We start from the raw sequence: 19,216 nt of genomic DNA, 5'->3' as shown, positions 1-19,216 counted from the left end.
TCATCCGAAATTTGAACCCAAAAATCTTATCCGGAAATTTTATCCGATTATGAATAGTCTTGACACGTAGGAACCCGAAAATCTTATCCGAAAATATTATCCAAATTAATTATTGAGGTAAAAAAATTTGTGAAAAAAATAAAAAAATAAATAGTAATTGCCATTTGCCATGGCAACGGGTGGAAACGGAAATGGCTTTTTGCATGGGCAACCACTATTCACGTGAATAGTGACTGCCCTAGCCCCCCTTGCCATGGCAAAGGGTAAATGAGTGAAGTTGCTCCAAGGAAGTATTTTAGGGAGTCCATTGTGGATGCTTTTAGAGCATCCAAATTGGAGAGATGTAAATTCAGAGGTATAAAGTCACTTTTACATCTCCTTTACACTTTGAGAGATGCAGATGTTAATTTTGCTCCAATGAGTTGGATGCAAATTCAAAGATATAAATATGATTTTCTTGTATTAATTTGTTTTTTGTGTTAATTTTTGTGTGTTACTTTTTGGTGTGTTAGGTTTGATTATTTTTTCTAAACAAATCAACCTAAATTTTTTAAAATTCCAATAAGATATAATTTCATCCAATATGATGTAAATAAAATTAATCTGAACCATTGGTTTTTATATGAATCCATTCTTCAACATTGATCAGTGTAGTTGTTAGTTTCAGATTTCAATTTGAAGGAAATTTGGCCATACATTAAAGAGTTGTTGGAGAAGAACTTTTTACATTTGCATTATTTTAATAAATCTCCGCCACGCCCTAGGCCCACCATTTTAATAACTTCTCCATCTTTTAGAGCACTTCTAGCAGTTTGCCTTTTGCCATGGCAAGGGGGGAGGTAAGGCAGCTACTATTCACGTGAATAGTGGCTGCCCTTGCAAAAAGCAATATGTGTTTCCACCAGTTGCCAAGGCAAAAGGCAAATACTATTCACTTTTTAATTTTTTTTCCACATATTTTTTTACCTAAACAATTAATTTGGATAATATTTTTCGAATTAGATTTTTGGGTTCGTATGTATCAATATTTATTATAAAATTCGTATCTCATAATCGAAAACAAATTTCAGATAAGATTTCTGAAAAATAAAACTTGAAAGTGAAAAAAATATTGAGTAGAAAGTGAATAATAGTTTAGGAGAAGAAAATATATGAGGATTTGGTGTAAAAATTGAAGAGTATTGGTTGGTATTTATAGAAAAAAAATTCATTAATTTTTGGATTTTTTTTATATAAAAAATTTCAAAAATTTCTCATTATTTTATTGCACAAAAATTCACTGCCGTTGGATTGGAGGAAAAAATCCAATAGAAGAGCCCAGACGACGCCACGTGGTCGCTAGTGTTGGTGGCAGCGTAGCACGTTGACGTCCTCAAAACTCGGGCTAGCGCACGGGCTCGCCTCCCCCTCGGGCCTGCCCAGTCTCCTGGGGTCCACCTCTTGCCCGAGCCAGCCTGCTCTGCTAGAAATGTGATTTGGGCTCAAAACCACCCAATCTACCCCCTGCCTTCTATGCTGGAACTGCTCTTAGGGAAAATATTTTTGCTCACCACTTTAATTCAAGGTGTATCATCACCACCATTCTTAATATTTGACACGTGTCCATAGCCGTAATCATAGTTAACTTTTTACTTTGTATTTATGGAACCGTAGTTATGCATATGGACACGTGTCAAGTGTTGAGAAAGGTAGTGATGATACACCTTGAGTTAAAGTAGTGAGCAAAAATGCTCTCATCTTTTAGGCAGCCTTCCTCTCTCCTCTTTCTTGGCTTTTCGATTACGGGATCCACTTGGCTGGGTGTAAAATTAGATGTACGTTTGCATCTTTTTTCCCATCTGACGACTGTGATATGCATTTACAGCCGTATACACCTCCCCATTGCAGGACATTCTGGCAACCAAATGTCTACATTTGACGTACACCTTTCTACTCTGGATGCTCTAAGCCAAAAAGGATTATTTTTCGGACACTTCTTCCCTTTCTTCCCGGAATGAGGGATTCCTACTTCCTAAAAATTACAGTTTGAATCATAAGCAAACTTAATGCATCCCAAAAAAAAAAAATATCTCTACACACATGTCAAGCTATGATTAATAGGATAGTATGAGTTCCTTCTTTGAAGAACGAAGACAAATATTTTCCTTATTTTCCACATATATCCCTAATCAATCTAACAATTAAAAATTAAATAAAGGTCTGGTCACAAACGATTGGGTTGGGGAAGATTGAGAACTCATTAAAAAATACTCATTCAGACAATAACTACCATACAATATATCAAAGAAGCATATAAAAAAAACAACATGAACAACGACAACAACAAAAGTAAAAAATAAAATTAAAAAACAACAACAACAATAATATGAGATGACGAATAATTCGAATATGCATTTTTGGAAAATTAAGAATGGGAAATGAGGACTTCATGCCTAACCTCATCAAAAAATCATCATTTACAATCGTCTTATGAATATTAAAAATTGAAAATAACTTAACAAAAAGTAGTGAAGAATAAAGATTTAACAATAATACTATGCATCAACTCATGTGACAATTTCTTATTTGTCGTGAAAAAAAAAGTTCAAAGCAGGCCTAGAATGATTATTTTAAAAAATTGTCACAGTAGTAAACTATTGCTTTTTACCCAATAACTATATTTTCTAAAACTTTCCTCATCTTATTATTTCATACCTAATATTCTTCTATTTACTAAAGTTTTTATGTAATTTATTAGATGTCTTGGTTCACGATTTGAGTTTCTTAGGATCGACGGTTCACTGAATCGAACCGATCGCAAAAATTACAAAAAATATTGAGAGGCTGGAGCCAAGGGGATTCAAACCCTGACGTCCAACCTCAAAGGAGCAGACCAGACCATTATTTAACACCAAGAACTAGGTTCTCAACTATGTTGCACGAATACAGATACAGATATGTCGATACAATACAATACGATTCACTGATATGACAAAATTATGAAAACTAGGATATAGATACGGCACCTATACATTGATTAAAATACTATATATTTAAAAAATAATATAAATAACAAAAACTGATATTGCATCCATCATGTTATAATCATCCATTAAGTTCAAAACCTAAAACTAAAAACCAATTAATACATGTAACCATTTTGATAACAATTAAAAATGTACAACATAGTTTGCTCCTTAAAAAATGGGTTTGTTGTCTCAAAAAAGAAAAAAAAGGTTTATTCCTCTAAAAATGCATTTCAACCATAGTTAGTAAAATACGGAACGGAAAAAGTAGGATTAAAATACATACACATTTTATTCGGTAAAATTTTGATAAGAACTGGAAAGTTTGACAACTATATAATATTTTAATATTTTAATATATAATATTTTATAAATAATATGTGAAAAATACATGTATAATAAGTGAATTTTGTCTGTATTATTCAAAATTTTGTAAAAAAACACGTGTATTAAATATAAAAAATTATGTACCTATGTGTATAATACTTGAATTGTACATTTTCTGTTTAAAAAATTTGTGTTTTACCAAGTCTTTAAGACATGTAAGAGAAAATGGAAGTATTATTAAAAAATATGTACGTACGTGTATAATACAAGTATTAAACGAGAAAATGCTAACTAGGTTCCAACTTAAGTAAAACTAGCCTATGCACATGCTTCTGAGCCTGCGAGAGGCTTTTTTTTTTAAAATTTAAATTTATTTTAGAATTAAAAAAGATAATGGGTAGTTTAAAAATAGGATTCATTATTTAAATTTTCTTTTAATTTTAATATTTTTAAATATGAAAAAGTGTGAATTTATCATATTATTCTCATTTAATTAATAATTTCAATTCTTAATGTTTGCATTAATCAAGAGTATTTTCTGGTATTTTAAATGTTATACCATTCTCTGCTTGTTGCTTTATGCTTCACTAGACTCTGCATGCGCTTCTGCACCTCTAAGGCTTTTTTTTATAAAAAATTTAAAATTATTTTAGAATTAAAAAAGATAATGGGTAGTTGTGTTTCATAAAAATATGATCCATTATCTTATTTTAATTTTAATTTTAATTTTTTTAATATAAAAAAGTGTGAATTTACCATATTATCCTCATTTAATTAATAATTTCAATTCTTAATGATTGCATTAACCAATCGCATTTTCTAGTATTTTGAATGTTTTACCATTATCTGTTTTTTGCTATATATATATATATATATATAGATATATGTAAATTATTTGTCAAAAAAAAAAGAAAAAAAAAGAAAGGTGAAATTGAAAGCCCAACAATGAGACGACGTCGTCTCAGTAAAAACCTAAAAAAAACAAATACGCGCTCTCCTCTTCTTCCTCGCGCAGCAGAACCTCACAGACGACGACGCTTCCTCATTTTCCTCAGACTTCGCGCAGCAGCGCCGTATCGGAACCGTATCCTTGGAGTATCGGAGAAATATCGGACGGTCAAACTTTCAGAGCGGGACGCGTTTGGGTAGGACAAAAGCTCGAATGGAAATGGGATCACTGAAGAGAAAGTCGGAGGAAGTGGCGGCCGAGGCAGAAGGAGCTTCACAGAAACAACAAAAGAAGGAGAATGGTTGTGTAACCTTGGACGGCGAAGCCGTGGCGTGCTTGCATGACGTGTCTTACCCTGAGGGTTTTGTCGTTCCTCCCTCTTCTTCTGCTTCTGCTGGAGAAGCTTCGGAGCCCGCCAAGAATTTCAACTTCACTCTTGACCCTTTTCAGTCCGAAGCCATAAAGTGCCTGGAAAAAGCCGAGTCAGTCATGGTAATTTCTTTTAATGATTTTTTCTTCAATTTTTTTTAATTTTAAAATTTCCCATTGAAATTATTTGAATTGTGAAATTGGTGTACTTCGAATTCAGTATAATAATTTGTGAAATTGTGGGGATATGCTAATAGGTGTCTGCTCATACATCGGCTGGAAAAACTGTTGTGGCATCGTATGCCATTGCAATGTCTTTAAGAAATAAGCAACGGGTGATATACACTTCACCAATCAAAGCTCTGAGCAACCAAAAGTATAGAGAGTTCAAAGAGGAGTTTTCAGATGTTGGGTTGATGACTGGGGACGTAACAATAGACCCCAACGCTTCCTGCTTGGTATGCACGTCTTTTTCGTTTTGGATTTTCAGGGTTTTTGGTAGATTGCCAATTTAGCCATATTGCTCCTTAGCTAATCAGCTACTTTCGAATTTCGTTCAGGTTATGACCACAGAAATCTGGCGTAGCATGCAGTACAAAGGGTCAGAGGTGACACGGGAAGTGGCTTGGATCATCTTTGATGAGGTACATTACATGCGTGATCGGGAGAGAGGTGTGGTGTGGGAAGAGAGCATTGTTATGGCTCCAAAGAATGCACGGTTTGTTTTCCTCTCAGCAACTGTGCCAAATGCTAAGGAATTTGCTGATTGGCTCGCAAAGATTCACCGTCAGCCTTGTCACATTGTCTATACCGATTATAGGCCAACTCCTCTGCAGCATTATATTTTTCCTTCTGGAGGGAACGGTTTGTTCTTAGTAGTTGATGAAAAAGGGAAATTTCGTGAGGACAGCTTTCAAAAAGCTCTAAATGCTCTTGTCCCTGCTGCGGATGGTGCTAAGAAGAAGGATAGTGGAAAGTGGCAGAAGGGTTTGATCATGGGCAAGGCTGCCGAGGAAAGTGATATCTTCAAGATGGTGAAAATGATAATTCAACGACAGTATGATCCTGTCATACTTTTCAGCTTTAGCAAAAGGGAGTGCGAATCTCTTGCAATGCAGGTACAAACCTATTTGTTGCAAACTATGCTTTTTTAAAATGACATGGAACACTGGCAAGCCCCATGCCAATAAATTGTCTGATTATTATTGGCCGAGTTTTATGCAGAGTGAACCTTTTGAACCCTGTTACTCGCATGTTGCAGATCTGATGCATTATGTTTTGATCATCCATTGTTTGTCAACCTTTTGGATAAAAGATCAAGTGTAATATGTATGTGGATGGGTATTCATTCAGAAGTATTACTTCTTGGTTGGGAAGCCTTGTGGAATCCAATCAAATGTGGCCCTGAATGTTTATTTGAATTTCTTTAAAAATATTTTTGTTGTAATTCTTTAGTTTCTTCATCTTATTGTTGAGCACCTGTTCATGGTTCCAATTTTTTGCTTTTTGTTTGGTTGGTGTTACAGATGTCAAAAATGGATCTAAATGGGGACGATGAGAAAAAAAACATAGAAGAGATCTTCTGGTATGCTATGGATATGCTTTCAGATGACGATAAGAAGTTACCCCAGGCAAGCTGTCATTTCTTCCTTTTTGAGTTGGCATGTCTGTTCAAGCATGTCTTTGTGTTTGGTTTAGAATTTAGATTTATTGTTTTACTGCTTCTCAAATATTACGTCAGGTGTAACTTGTTTCTATGTTCATCAGTCTTGAGTTGATCTGTTTGCATGTGTCTTGCTCTCCTTTTAAATATTTGAGTTATCTCGTGACTTTGGCAGTTGAGTAAGCAAAGTGGAGCTTTGATGGTTCAGTTAAAGCATATTGGAACTGAACACACTTTGTGGCTGGGTTAATCTAATTAACTTCATATATAATAGCAAATAAAATCACAGTATATAATGTTAACCTCTGTATAGATATTCAGATAAAGTGGTTTGTAATTATTCGAAATCATGTTTTGTATTAAATTTGTGATCTTGTTGCCCAAAACTGCTGAGAATTTTGCTTTATTTCATATTGATATTCATTCCTTAGGATACTGCTTAAAACAGGTTTCACATATGCTACCCCTTTTGAAGCGTGGAATTGGTGTGCATCATTCCGGCTTGCTTCCCATTCTGAAGGAAGTGATTGAACTATTATTTCAGGATGGTCTGATCAAGGTTGGGTTTAAATTTTATTTCGTCTATTGTTGTTTTATGCATAACGTTTCATATATTGTTGTTTCAAATGGCTTAGTTACAAATCCCAAACAGTATTTTAAATCTGGACCAGGCAGTTGGACTTTTTTATCATAAGAAAGTCTTGATTTGTTCTGGCTAGACCGCTATGACTATTTTTAACCAAAATCCAAATTGGTCTACTTATTCTGTTGGCAATACTGTTCTGGACATATTGGCCAGAAAAGCCTTTTCAATAAGTTGCATTATCATTCTTTTTCTCACAATTCCAGCCTTATTATATGCATCTTAACATATATTTTTAGCATTTTTTAAAACAAAGTGGTGCAAATATTGAGATATATTTCTTTAGTGTTTATTTGCCACAGAGACCTTCAGCATAGGATTGAACATGCCTGCAAAAACTGTTGTGTTTACCAATGTCCGGAAATTTGATGGTGATAAGTTCAGATGGCTGTCCAGTGGAGAGTATATACAAATGAGCGGCCGTGCTGGTCGCCGTGGTATTGATGAACGTGGGATCTGCATACTTATGGTAGACGAGAAGCTGGAACCATCTACTGCTAAGATGATGCTCAAAGGAAGTGCTGATTGTTTGAACAGGTACATGTGTTACTTTTTAATCTAGATTTTTTATGAGAAACAAAATAATTTGTTAATATAATAAAATAGAAAAGTATGCACAAACGCAGTGAAGAAGCTGTTCATGATATATACATACAAGAACTTGCATCCTGCTACCAGAAATATCTAAACATATCTGACAACATATCTTTTGAACGTTGAAAAACATTTAAGGAAACAATATCATGAGAAACAACAGCTTGCCAATGAGGGCTTAGTTGAAGTGGTCTGCCCCATGGTTTGTTCCCACAGGGTATCTGGTTCAATTCCTCAAGGTACTGCTTTAGCTATTTGTTAGAGTTTACTATGTCCCAAGGTTGTTGCGTTCAGCAAGGGAACCCAGAATTGAAACCGAGTCCTCGAAGCATGTTTATTGGACTTCTGGGTATTGAACTTAAAAGGAAAGATGATAATACTCATTTATACAATTTTCAACATAGACGGGTACACTCATGCATTTTCTCTGAAATTTTTATTCAATAGCAATCTGAACTGTAATAAATTTTCCCCTTTTCATGCTTCTGACCTCTGTCCCTTTTCTATCCAGTGCTTTTCATTTGAGCTACAACATGCTTCTGAATCAATTACGCAGCGAAGATGGTAATCCAGAAAATTTGCTTCGTAACTCATTCTATCAGTTTCAAGCTGATCGTGCCATCCCCAATCTTGAGGTTAGTTGGCTTTGATGAGGATAGTAATCTTGCAATTGCAGTTCCTCTTTCTTTTCTTTGTATCTTTGTTGAGATTTGTTTGTATTTCACATGGTGTCTTGACAATCTAAAGAAATCTATTAAGAGATTACAGATAATCAATTCTATTGTGTTTTTCGATTTGTGAAATTGTGAATTACGTTATTATTGCAGAAACAAAGAAAGGACCTTGAGCAAGAGAGGGATTCAATTATAATTGAAGAAGAAGATAGTGTAAAGAATTATTACAATCTATTACAGCAATACAAGAGTTTGAAAAAGGAACTTCGTGATATTGTGCTTTCTCCAAAGTACTGCTTACCATTTCTGAAACCTGGTAGGCTTGTGTCAATCCAATGTGCTAGGAATGATGAAGCTTCCCCCTTTTTTTCCGTTGAAGACCCTGTCACATGGGGAGTGGTACTTAATTTTCAACGGGTGAAAAATGTTTCTGAAGGTTAGGATTTCCAATTGCTTAGAGTCTATATTCTGATTTGAGTTTTTGGGTTGCTAAATGGCCGATGTGTTGTCCAGATGATGCAAGTAAAAAACCTGAAGGTTCAGACTACACAGTGGATGTCCTGACAAGATGTGGGCTGAGTGCAGATGGAGTTGCAAAGAAAACCATCAAAATTTTTCCTCTAAAAGAGCCAGGAGAACCTGTTGTTGTTTCCATTTCCATATCTCAGGTAAATGTCTGATGCTTCCTGCTGTTTATCTGCTTCTATTTTAATGTGATTTATTTTTCCTGTGTATGAGTTATTATTGAAATTCGTTAAGGAAGCATTCTCAATTCAGTGCCATGTAACTTCTTTAACATGTATTAATTCATTGACCACTCATTAAACTTCTTATGTGCTGTCTTATATTTCTGAACAGATAAATACTATGAGTAGACTTTGTATGGTCATTCCAAATGATCTTTTGCCACTACACGCCCGAGAAAACACACTGAAGAGAGTTCTTGAAACTCTTTCAAGATTTGATAAAGAAAAGATTCCTATGCTAGATCCAGAAGAAGATATGAAGGTATGCTGCTGTAATTTGATTTTTATTCTTTATTATTTTTAATTTAAATATTCTATATGTTACTGATTTCAACTTGACTTTGCTGTTCTTCAGATTGAAAGTAGTTCATACAGGAAGGTGTCTCGTAGGATCGAGGCTTTAGAGAACCTCTTTGACAGGCATGAAGTTGCAAATTCTCCACTTATAGAACAAAAGCTTAAGGTTTTTCACATGAAGCAAGAATTGGCTGCCAAGATAAAGTCCATCAAGAAAACAATGCGCTCTTCCACTGCATTGGCTTTTAAAGATGAACTTAAGGCAAGAAAGCGGGTTCTTCGGAGGCTAGGGTAATGATTCTCTTTATCCTTCTTCTGGCCTTCCCTCACTTTCTATTGTAACCATAATGTTGTTTTTTTTTCTTTAATACTGATATATGTTACTCTTTGCGTATTATTTAGTATAAAATTTAAAAATTATCATTCTTATCACGCTAGAGACAGATTTTAAGGATTGGCCAACTTTTCGTAATTCTGTGTAACTTTGTTATTATAAAACCAGAAATCCTATATCACGAATTTTGTGGCTTGAAATGCAGATATGTTACAAGTGATGATGTTGTGGAGTTGAAGGGTAAAGTTGCTTGTGAAATCAGTAGTGCAGAGGAGTTGACCTTGACTGAGCTCATGTTCAATGGGGTTTTTAAGGACATAAAGGTGGAAGAGATGGTGTCTCTTCTCTCATGTTTTGTGTGGCAGGAGAAACTTAAGGATGCTACAAAACCAAGGGAAGAACTTGACCTGCTCTTTTCTCAGTTACAAGATACAGCTCGGAGGGTTGCTGAGGTTCAGCTTGAGTGCAAGGTAAAGAAGTGACTTCCTTTCTGGTACAGCTGAATATTCATTTGAAAATAAACTGAACTCTAAATAACAGGGGATTATTCCTCAATGAAATGTTTCTTACTTGGAAGTTTGAAAGTCATAATGGTCAAAGAAAAGTTGGGTGCATGTTGAGTTGTCTGAAATAAAGGACAACTTGAGAAAGTGACAGCCCCGTTTTGTTGGGCCTTCCTGATTGCAGTCATATACATTAGATAATGCTAACTAATTTACTTAAAGATCTGTGACACATGAATTCCCAGAAGTATTTTGATGTTGTGTTTGTGTCCTTGTAGAAAAATAACAATCTATACCTTGTAGAGAACTTAAGGTCCCATATCCATGGTCAGTGGTCACATTCTGCCATTCTGTCATCCTGAACTCTGGCTGCGAAGTAGCTACTACCAAAACTGGAAATCCTATCATAGTTTCATAAGGAGTTTGATGATCATTTCAGTTATAATCTGATAGCTTGTGCGAATTCAATCATCTTTATACGACCAACTTGATTTGAATATCAATTAAAGCTTGTATATGATCAGTCTACCAGAGTTCTATGGTCATTCAAACCATATGTATACTTATGCATCTTTCGCAGTAAAATTTGTGAGAAGCTTAGATTCCTTTTTGTGTGGAGTACATTTAGACCACCAAGAGATTATGATTCATAAATTAAATATTATCAAATTAAATGGCTATTGCCTGTGGACAAGAATAGTATAATAAATTTCTATGATCTTTGCTCCGTGCGCATGTACTGTTTAGTCCCACTGGTATATTGGTCTGAACTGACCCAACTGGACTACTTTGTAAAACATTTAAGTGCTCAAATTTATCTGTGCTATTGCAAAATATTGAAGTTTTACCTTCTTGACGTGTTATACATTGAAATGCTTTTTTGCATTATATACACAACAGGTCGAAATTGATGTTGACAGCTTTGTGAGTTCATTTCGGCCTGATATTATGGAGGCATTGTATGCTTGGGCGAAAGGGTCCAAATTCTACGAGATCATGTCAGTTACACCTGTTTTTGAGGGAAGCTTGATCAGGGCTATTAGGAGATTAGAGGAAGTTCTTCAGCAACTTATACAAGCAGCCCAGTCTATTGGAGAAACTGAGCTCGAGTCAAAATTTGAGGAGGCTGTTTCGAAAATCAAGAGGGACATTGTCTTTGCAGCTTCCCTATACCTATAATTTTCCCTGGAAAATGTTTCCTCCCTTTTTTCTTTTTCTAGTTTTTATGCTAGTAGTAGGGAATTTTGAAGTGGATGAATTCATGTTCCCAGGGAGTGATGAGCATCCTACAAAATTTTGGCCTGAGATGTGCATATTATTTCCGAAGTGCACTTTTTTCCTTTTGGGTTCGGACCTTGTGTGTTATTCTAGGAGGGGTTCATTAATTTATTTATGTAGACTGTAACAGGGAAACATGTTATTGTGTTACAGAATGGTTGCGAAGACCAAAACATTCTACAATATCAATTTTAGCACAGAATCTATAATTTCCGAACTTTCACACATAGGAATATATCAATATTTATTAGAATCAGTCTGTATCAGAAATTCACATGGCACTGTGTCTAATACAATTCAACTGATTTATCATATTACTGGAGGATTACTGCATGAATACGAAAACAGGGGCAGACGCAGAAACGGATGCCAAAGTCAAGAACACAACGAAGCAGCAGTTCTCTCCCTTGTTATGGCTCTTGGTGTTTGTGTCTGTATTTGTACAACTTGTACTCCATCCACAGGATCTGGAACCATGTATCTCGGGGGTGGGCAAGAAGAATAATTGAGGTATGTAACTTCAGATTTAAGATCTTGTCAGTTTCATTTCATGCATTTCCATTAGTACTGTTTGTTTTCCTGGAAAATAAACAGGGTTTGATGATACGAACCATTGTTTCCACTGTCTTTTGGTTGATATTGCCACCTGTGTACGGTTAATTGCTTGCTTTTACTACTGACTTTAGTTTCTCGACTGTGATTGAAATAAAAAGCTTTCTCGCTTGATTGAGAAACAAACCGTAAATTTTCTTGCAACAGTCTCTCAAGAACAATCCACCCTCAGCCTCCGTACTCTTTTCCGTACGGGTGATGACGTGAAATTAAATTCGTTACATTTTTTGTTTTGTTATTTCTCACTCTTGGCTAGGCGGTAGTATATAAGATAAGAGTCTTCAATTAATATCTGCCTAGTGTCACGGGATAAGGTTTAGGCACACGAAATCCGTGCTGCCATAGACTTGGTCGATGCCTCAAACAAGCTAAATCAGCTTGAATCCTGCAAAATTGGATCGAAACACCAAAAGAGAACAATTAACACGAATGCTAAGAACAAGCTGATTTCTGCTTAGTGTCGTAGGGTTGATGATACAAACCATTTGTTTCCAGAGTCTTTTGGTTGATATTGATACCTATGAACGATTAATTGCTTGCTTTTATTGACTTTAGCTTCTTGGCTGTGATTTAAAAAGCAGAAGCTTTATCACTTTCTTGAGAAACAAACCGTATTTGTTTGCAATAATTTCTCGGGAAACAATCTGCCCACAGCGTCCGTACTCTTTTTCATATGGGTGATGACATGGAATTAAATTCGTTACTTTTTTGTGTGGTTATTTCTCCCATTTTCGGCTAGGCTGTAGTGAATGAAAGTGACGATTTGTGTGTGGCCTCGGGGTGAGGAGCAAACGCTCCGTCTCTTGCCCGTGCCACTCCCTTGCCCTTTCTCACTTCCTTTTTTTGGTTTTTTTTTTTAATTGCACCCATAATTTATGTATTGAAAATCTTGTTTTTTGTTAAAAGAAAAGTACATTAAAATATCGTAATTGGTATATCAGATAATGGTATTCAATTAATTTTGAAGTCCACGTCAATGCCTAGTGTCTCGGGATGAGGTTTGTACAATCGAAACTCGTGTTGCCCCGACGTCCGATAAGCTAAGTCAACCCGAATCTTGCAAAATTGGATCAAAAAACCAGAAGGGAACAAGAGCACAACCATAACACGAATGCTAAGAATAAACTAAAATCAGCCTTGTGTCATGGGGTTGATGATACGAACAATTTGTTTCCACTGTCTTTTGGTTGATATTGGTACACTTGGTTGATATCGATACTCATGTACGGTTAACTGCTTACTTTTACAATTAACTTTACTTTCTGGACTATGATTGAAAAAGGAGAAGTTTTCTCACTTTCTTGAGAAACAAACCCTGAATTAACTTGCAACAATTTCTTGGGAAACAACCCACCCTCAGCGTCTGTACTATTTATGTATGTGTGTTGACATGAAATTAAATTCATTACCTCTTTTTTTTGTTATTTATCCCCTTTTTAGCTAGGTGGTAGTGAGAGTGACAATTTGTGTGTGGTCTCGGGTTGGGAAGCAAAAGCTCCGTCACTCGCACGCTACACTATCTTGCTTTTTCTAATTTCCTTTGTTGTTTTTCTAATCGCACCCCTAATTATGTATTGAAAATCTAGTTTTTTTTTTCGTTAAAATAAAAGTACATTAGAATATCTTAATAAGTAGATAAGATAAGGCTATTCAATTAATTGTGAAGTCCATGTCAATTAATTTCTGCCTAGTGTCACAGGATGAGGTTTTGACACTCAAAACTTGTGCGGCCTTAGACTTGATCTACGCCTCAAACAATCTAAGTCAACCTAAAACCTACAAAATTGGATCGAAATATCAAAAGTGAACAAGAATGCTAATAACACTGAAATAATGATTTGGGAGAAAGAATGTTTGTATTGTTCTCAAGAGAACTATATATCTCTGAGGATGGTTTGGCAAAATAAGGCATCTCCATTATATACAACTCTTAGTCCTGAATGGATGGCTAAAATTACAATGATCTAAGAGCAACTCCACCAATTTGCCTTTTGCCATGGCAAGGAGGGAACTAGGGCAGCTATTATTCATGTGAATAGTGGCTGCCCTTGCAAAAAGCAAAGTGTGTTTCCATCTATTGCCATAGCAACCATATTCACATAAGATCTGAAGAGAGGAATTTGTATAGAGTTTTGATTTGGGAAGTGAAAAATATGACTAAGTATTTATTTTAAAAAAAATCTGAAATTTTTAGTAATTTTTTGTGTGACTAGATTGAGGACTGGTTTTGCCTGAGGGCCAGCCCAGGCTTGTGGAGCCCACCCACAGCCAGAGTAGCATTTGTCCGCTGGAAGGCCGTTTTGGGCCTAAAACCCACTTTGCCCGGGCACGCTGGAGTTGCTCTAATGGTATAGCATATTACAAGGGAAGGGGGAAGTACTAGAACAAACAATGTATATAAGGAAATGGCATATGCACAATACATTGGACCTAGACACAATACTTGGACTTAGACACATACATTAGAATATTCCAACATGTGCAAATATACAACGAATTGGGCTATATATAATGGGCTTGGAGGAAATGGGCCTTCTACACGTGGGCTAGAACCTCAAGTAAGCAGTCCATGACATTCTCCCCCACCCAATCTCCTTCGGCGTCCTTTCTCTTAAATGCCTCGACTATGTCCTTGGGCATAGACAAGGATTATTCTTTCTCCCAACTAGCTTGAGAATCTAGCAAGCCTTTCCACTTGGCAAGATATGAGCGGTACCTCGAGGCACTAAGCATGACTACCTCCGAAGAAGCTAAGATACACTCCACCTCTTCATTGTTGGCGAGATATCCTAGTCTTATTAGGATATTTCTTTCTTATTCTATTAGGATTTTATTTGTTTCCTTTTTGTATATATATTATGTAATTAGGACTTTTCTTATTTCCTAGTATAATCCTACTAGGGTTTGTAACCTTGTATTATAAATACCTCATTTCGGAGAATGAAATACATCTGAAATATTCTACCCATATTGTTTAAATTGGCATTAGAGCCGACTTTCTGGTGACCTGTGTGTGTTGTGCCCACTCGTGTTCTACTGTGTGCCCTAATTCCTTTTAGGGTTCTTGTGCCTGTGACTGTGCTTTGTGTTTGTCGTATCTACTTCGTGTTGTGTTTTTCTGCTGTTATCATGGGTGATGATTCCAAAGTCGTGGTGGGTGCTAGTGCGTCTACAACAAAGGAGGAATGTCCCTCGCGTGATTACTCTACCCCAATTACTTCTGACAAATTGGATGGCTCTAATTATGCCTCTTGGTCTCGTGGTGCGCGTATTACAATTACTAGTCGTCGTATGGCAAGTTAGATCAATGGGAAGAAGCCTGCTCCATCTAAAGATTCCACTGCCTATGCCGAATGGGAAGAAGATAATTGTCTGGTGCAGTCATGGTTTCTCAATTCCATGACTAAGCCAGTTCGTGCTTTGTTTGAACATGGTGCTACTGCTTTTGATATATGGGAAGCCGCTCGGAAGACTTATACTGTGACTCAGAATAGTTCTCATCTGTTTCAACTCCGAAGGCAGTCTATCCTTACGTGTCAGAATGGTGAATCAGTCAAAGTGTTCTATGAAAAACTCCATGCTATCTGGCAGGAGATTGATTGTCTGCGTCCACATGAATATAGATGTACCAATGATAGGGCTCGCCGTTTGAAAGAACTTGAAGCCGATCGAGTTTATGATTTTCTTGGAGGACTTAATCCACCATACAATGGTGTCCGTAGCCGTATCCTTACTCTTAGTCCTGTCCCGCCCCCTCTTGAGGCTTATGCCATAGTCATGGAGGAAGGCACCAGTCAGTCCGCTATGCTTGGAGGAGATTCTATGGCCCTCAAAGTCGACCCAACACGTCAACGACCGGTCGCACAGCACGACGCGACCGGTCGCCCCTCATCTAGAAAATTTTCTACTTTTGCTGGGTCGCGTCATGCTAGCTCTACCCCTAGCTCTCTTGACGGTCCTCTTAAATGTCGTCATTGTAATGGGAATCACTACTCTGAGAAGTGCTTTAAGGAGCATGGTTATCCCGATTGGTTTGCTGACTACAAAGCTCGTATGTAAGGTCCCAATGTCGCCTGCACTATGACTCAAGATGAGACCCGTCATCTGGCCCCGTATGCAAATCTGTGTGCTTCTGATACCATGCCAGGTATGAGTTCTAATACTTGGATAATTGACACTTGTGCTTCTAATCATATGACTTATGATACCAATATTTTTGATGAGTTGTCTCGTAACCCTCGTGACCCCTATATTACTAGTGCTAATGGTTTACCTTCCCCAGTTACTGGTGAAGATACCATCCACCTCACTCCTTCTTTACCTCTGTCCCATGCTCTTTTGGTTCCAAATATTCGTTGCAATTTGTTGTCTGTTGGGCGTTTACTTGATACACTTAACGTTTCTGCTACTTTCTATTCTACCCATTGTTTTTTCCAGGATCTCAAGACTCATGCGAAGATTGGGCATGGTAGACGGATAGGGGGGTTGTACTACTTACAGTCACCGGCTGCAGCAGTTCATGGGTGTGTGGCTAATAAAGTCCAGGGTGGCAGTGTCAAAGACAAACAACAACTTTGGCTGTGGCATCGTCGCTTAGGACATCCGTCATTTGGTTATCTTAAGCATTTGTTTCCTTCATTATTTAGTTCATGTGATGAGTCTAGCTTCAAATGTGAGACTTATGTAATGGCCAAGAGCCACCATACTGTTTTTCCTTTGAGTAATAATAAAGTTGCACTGCCTTTTGAGTTAGTACATTCTGATGTATGGGGCCCTGCCCGTGTGACTTCTCATGGTTTCCGTTGGTTTGTCATGTTCATTGATGATTGCACTTGCTTAACATGGGTATATTTGATGAAGAATAAACATGATGTTGTCTCTATTCTTCCTGAGTTTTGTGCTATGATGTCTACTCAGTTTCATGCCAGTGTTAAAGTATTTCGAACTGATAACGGAGGTGAATATGTGAATTATACCTTGACCCAGTTCTTCCGTGATCAAGGTATCATCCATCAAACTACCACTCTATTCACTCATCAACAGAATGGTGTGTCTGAACGTAAGAATCGTCAATTACTTGAAGTTGCTCGCTCTCTTATGTTGGATATGTCTGTTCCTCACCATCTTTAGGGACATGGTATTTTGGCTGTAGCCTATTTGATTAACCGTACTCCTAGTCGGGTTCTGAATTTCAAGACTTCGTTTGATGTATTATGTGCCCATACTCCTCAAGTTTCGGTCTCTAAGCTACCTCCGAAGGTGTTTGGATGTGTTGCTTATGTTCATGTCTACTCCCATCAACGAAGTAAACATGACCCATGTGCTCTCCGTTGCATCTTCATTGGCTTTTCTACTACTCAGAAGGGTTACAAGTGCTACCACCCTCCTTCACAGAAGGTACATGTTACTTTGGATGTCACTTTTCATGAAGAAGTATCGTATTATGTCTATTCCTCCTCTCCAATTTAGGGGGAGAGGGGGAGTGAATTGAAGAATTTCGGAATGGAAGATCTTGGACGAAAAATGCATGTGAAAATCTTGGATGTACTGAGAGGCATCTAAAGGAATCTCTGACGAGTGCCAACGACCGGTCGTTTAAAGGACGCGTGGTCGCCAAGCAATCTGTGTAAACCCGACCGGTCGTGTAGAGGGTGACGACCGGTCGCACGACCTAATGCGTGGCGAGTGTGTAGAAACGACCGGTCGTCCGGAGGATCGACCGGTCGACTGAAGATAATGACCGTCGCCGGTTGAATTCCTTGATGAGATTTGCCCTTCGCCTGAAGAATGTAACAATGATATTGGTGACTCCTGTGAAGATGAGATTTATATAAGGCCCCCCTTTGCCCTGCCATTGTCCCAATCAACTCGTGATGATGATGAGGTACTCTCTAATGATGTATCTATTTATCCCTTACCCCTACGCACTACTCGTGGTAAACCTAAAGTGCAATATTCCCCTGATATACATGCCAAATCTAAATATCCCATTAATCATTATGTGTCAACTCATCGGCTGTCTAAGTCATATGCATCATATTTGTGTCAATTATCTAGTGTATGTGTGCCAACTAAGTTGCAGGATGCTCTATCAAATCCAAAATGGGTAGATGCAATGCATGTTGAGATGGAAGCCTTAAATAAGAATGCCACTTGAAAGCTAGTCCCTTTACCAAAAGGAAAAAAGGCAGTTGGGTGCAGATGGGTGTTTACTCTGAAGCACAAGGCTGATGGTTCCATTGACCGTTACAAGGCAAGGTTGGTAGCGAAAAGTTATACTCAAACCTACGGAGTGGATTACACGGAGACCTTTGCTCCAGTAGCAAAGCTCAACACTGTACGCGTACTTTTGTCCTTGGCTACTAATCATGATTGGCCTCTGTTACAATTTGATGTCAAAAATGCATTCCTTCATGGTGACCTCAAGGAAGAAATATACATGGACCCTCCGCCAGGTATCCCTGTAACCTCTAAGGAGGGTATGGTGTGCAAACTACAAAAATCTTTATATGGATTAAAGCAGTCTCCAAGAGCTTGGTTTGGGAGGTTTGCTGCATCTATGAGGAAGTCTGGGTATGTACAAAGTAATTCGGATCATACTTTGTTTCTGAAGCGTCGGAAAGGTAAATTGACAGCTTTAATAATTTATGTTGATGATATAATTGTAACTGGAGATGATCAGACAGAAATACAGAGTCTCCAGAAATATATGGCGTCTGAATTTGAGATGAAATCATTAGGTGACTTGAAGTACTTTCTCGGGATTGAAGTGGCCAGATCTAAGCATGGTATTTTCTTGTCCCAAAGGAAGTATGTTTTGGATTTACTTGCAGAAACTGGAATGTTGGATTGTAAACCAATTGATACTTCTAGTGAACAGAATCACAAGTTGGGGTTATATCCTGATCAAGTTCCTACTGATAAGGAGCGCTATCAACGGCTTGTGGGGAAATTAATTTATTTAGCTCATACACTTCCTGACATTGCGTATGCAGTAAGTGTGGTGAGTCAGTTTATGCACGCACCTAGTGAAGATCATATGGCAGCTGTGACGCGTATTTTGAGATATCTCAAAGTAACTCCTGGCAAAGGGTTAATGTTTTCCAAGTATGGTCATACAGATGTGGAAGGATACACCGATGCTGATTGGGTAGGTTCGGCTATTGATAGATGTTCTACGTCTGGGTATTTTACGTTTGTTGGTGGTAATCTTGTTACTTGG

General features: G+C 37.4%; 1 protein-coding gene across 1 annotated transcript; it reads left to right on the top strand.

Annotated features, from left to right (window-relative positions):
- The first annotated feature begins 4,328 nt into the window (after positions 1–4,328).
- MTR4 (RNA helicase, ATP-dependent, SK12/DOB1 protein) lies at positions 4,329–11,591 on the top strand. Its single transcript, XM_008228463.2, has 13 exons — positions 4,329–4,773; positions 4,908–5,108; positions 5,211–5,768; positions 6,177–6,281; positions 6,762–6,872; positions 7,243–7,493; positions 8,062–8,185; positions 8,378–8,660; positions 8,738–8,892; positions 9,083–9,232; positions 9,326–9,558; positions 9,807–10,071; positions 11,005–11,591. Exons 1-13 carry the CDS (start codon positions 4,495–4,497, stop codon positions 11,281–11,283), a joined length of 2,994 nt encoding a protein of 997 aa, XP_008226685.2. The 5' UTR covers positions 4,329–4,494; the 3' UTR covers positions 11,284–11,591.
- Positions 11,592–19,216: the final 7,625 nt, after the last annotated feature.

Source organism: Prunus mume, linkage group LG1, assembly GCF_029339155.1.
Source record: "Prunus mume cultivar Tortuosa linkage group LG1, ASM2933915v1, whole genome shotgun sequence".
Taxonomy (NCBI): domain Eukaryota; kingdom Viridiplantae; phylum Streptophyta; class Magnoliopsida; order Rosales; family Rosaceae; genus Prunus; species Prunus mume.
Note: the sequence above shows the minus strand (reverse complement) of the source record. Positions and strands in the feature narration are given on the sequence as shown.

Bases quoted from the DNA above. Each gene is read 5' to 3' on its own strand.
- MTR4 (XM_008228463.2), top strand. From the start codon at position 4,495: ATGGAAATGGGATCACTGAAGAGAAAGTCGGAGGAAGTGGCGGCCGAG. The intron at 4,774-4,907 runs GTAATTTCTTTT...ATATGCTAATAG, and splicing joins AAAAAGCCGAGTCAGTCATG to GTGTCTGCTCATACATCGGC. The intron at 6,282-6,761 runs GCAAGCTGTCAT...TGCTTAAAACAG, and splicing joins ACGATAAGAAGTTACCCCAG to GTTTCACATATGCTACCCCT.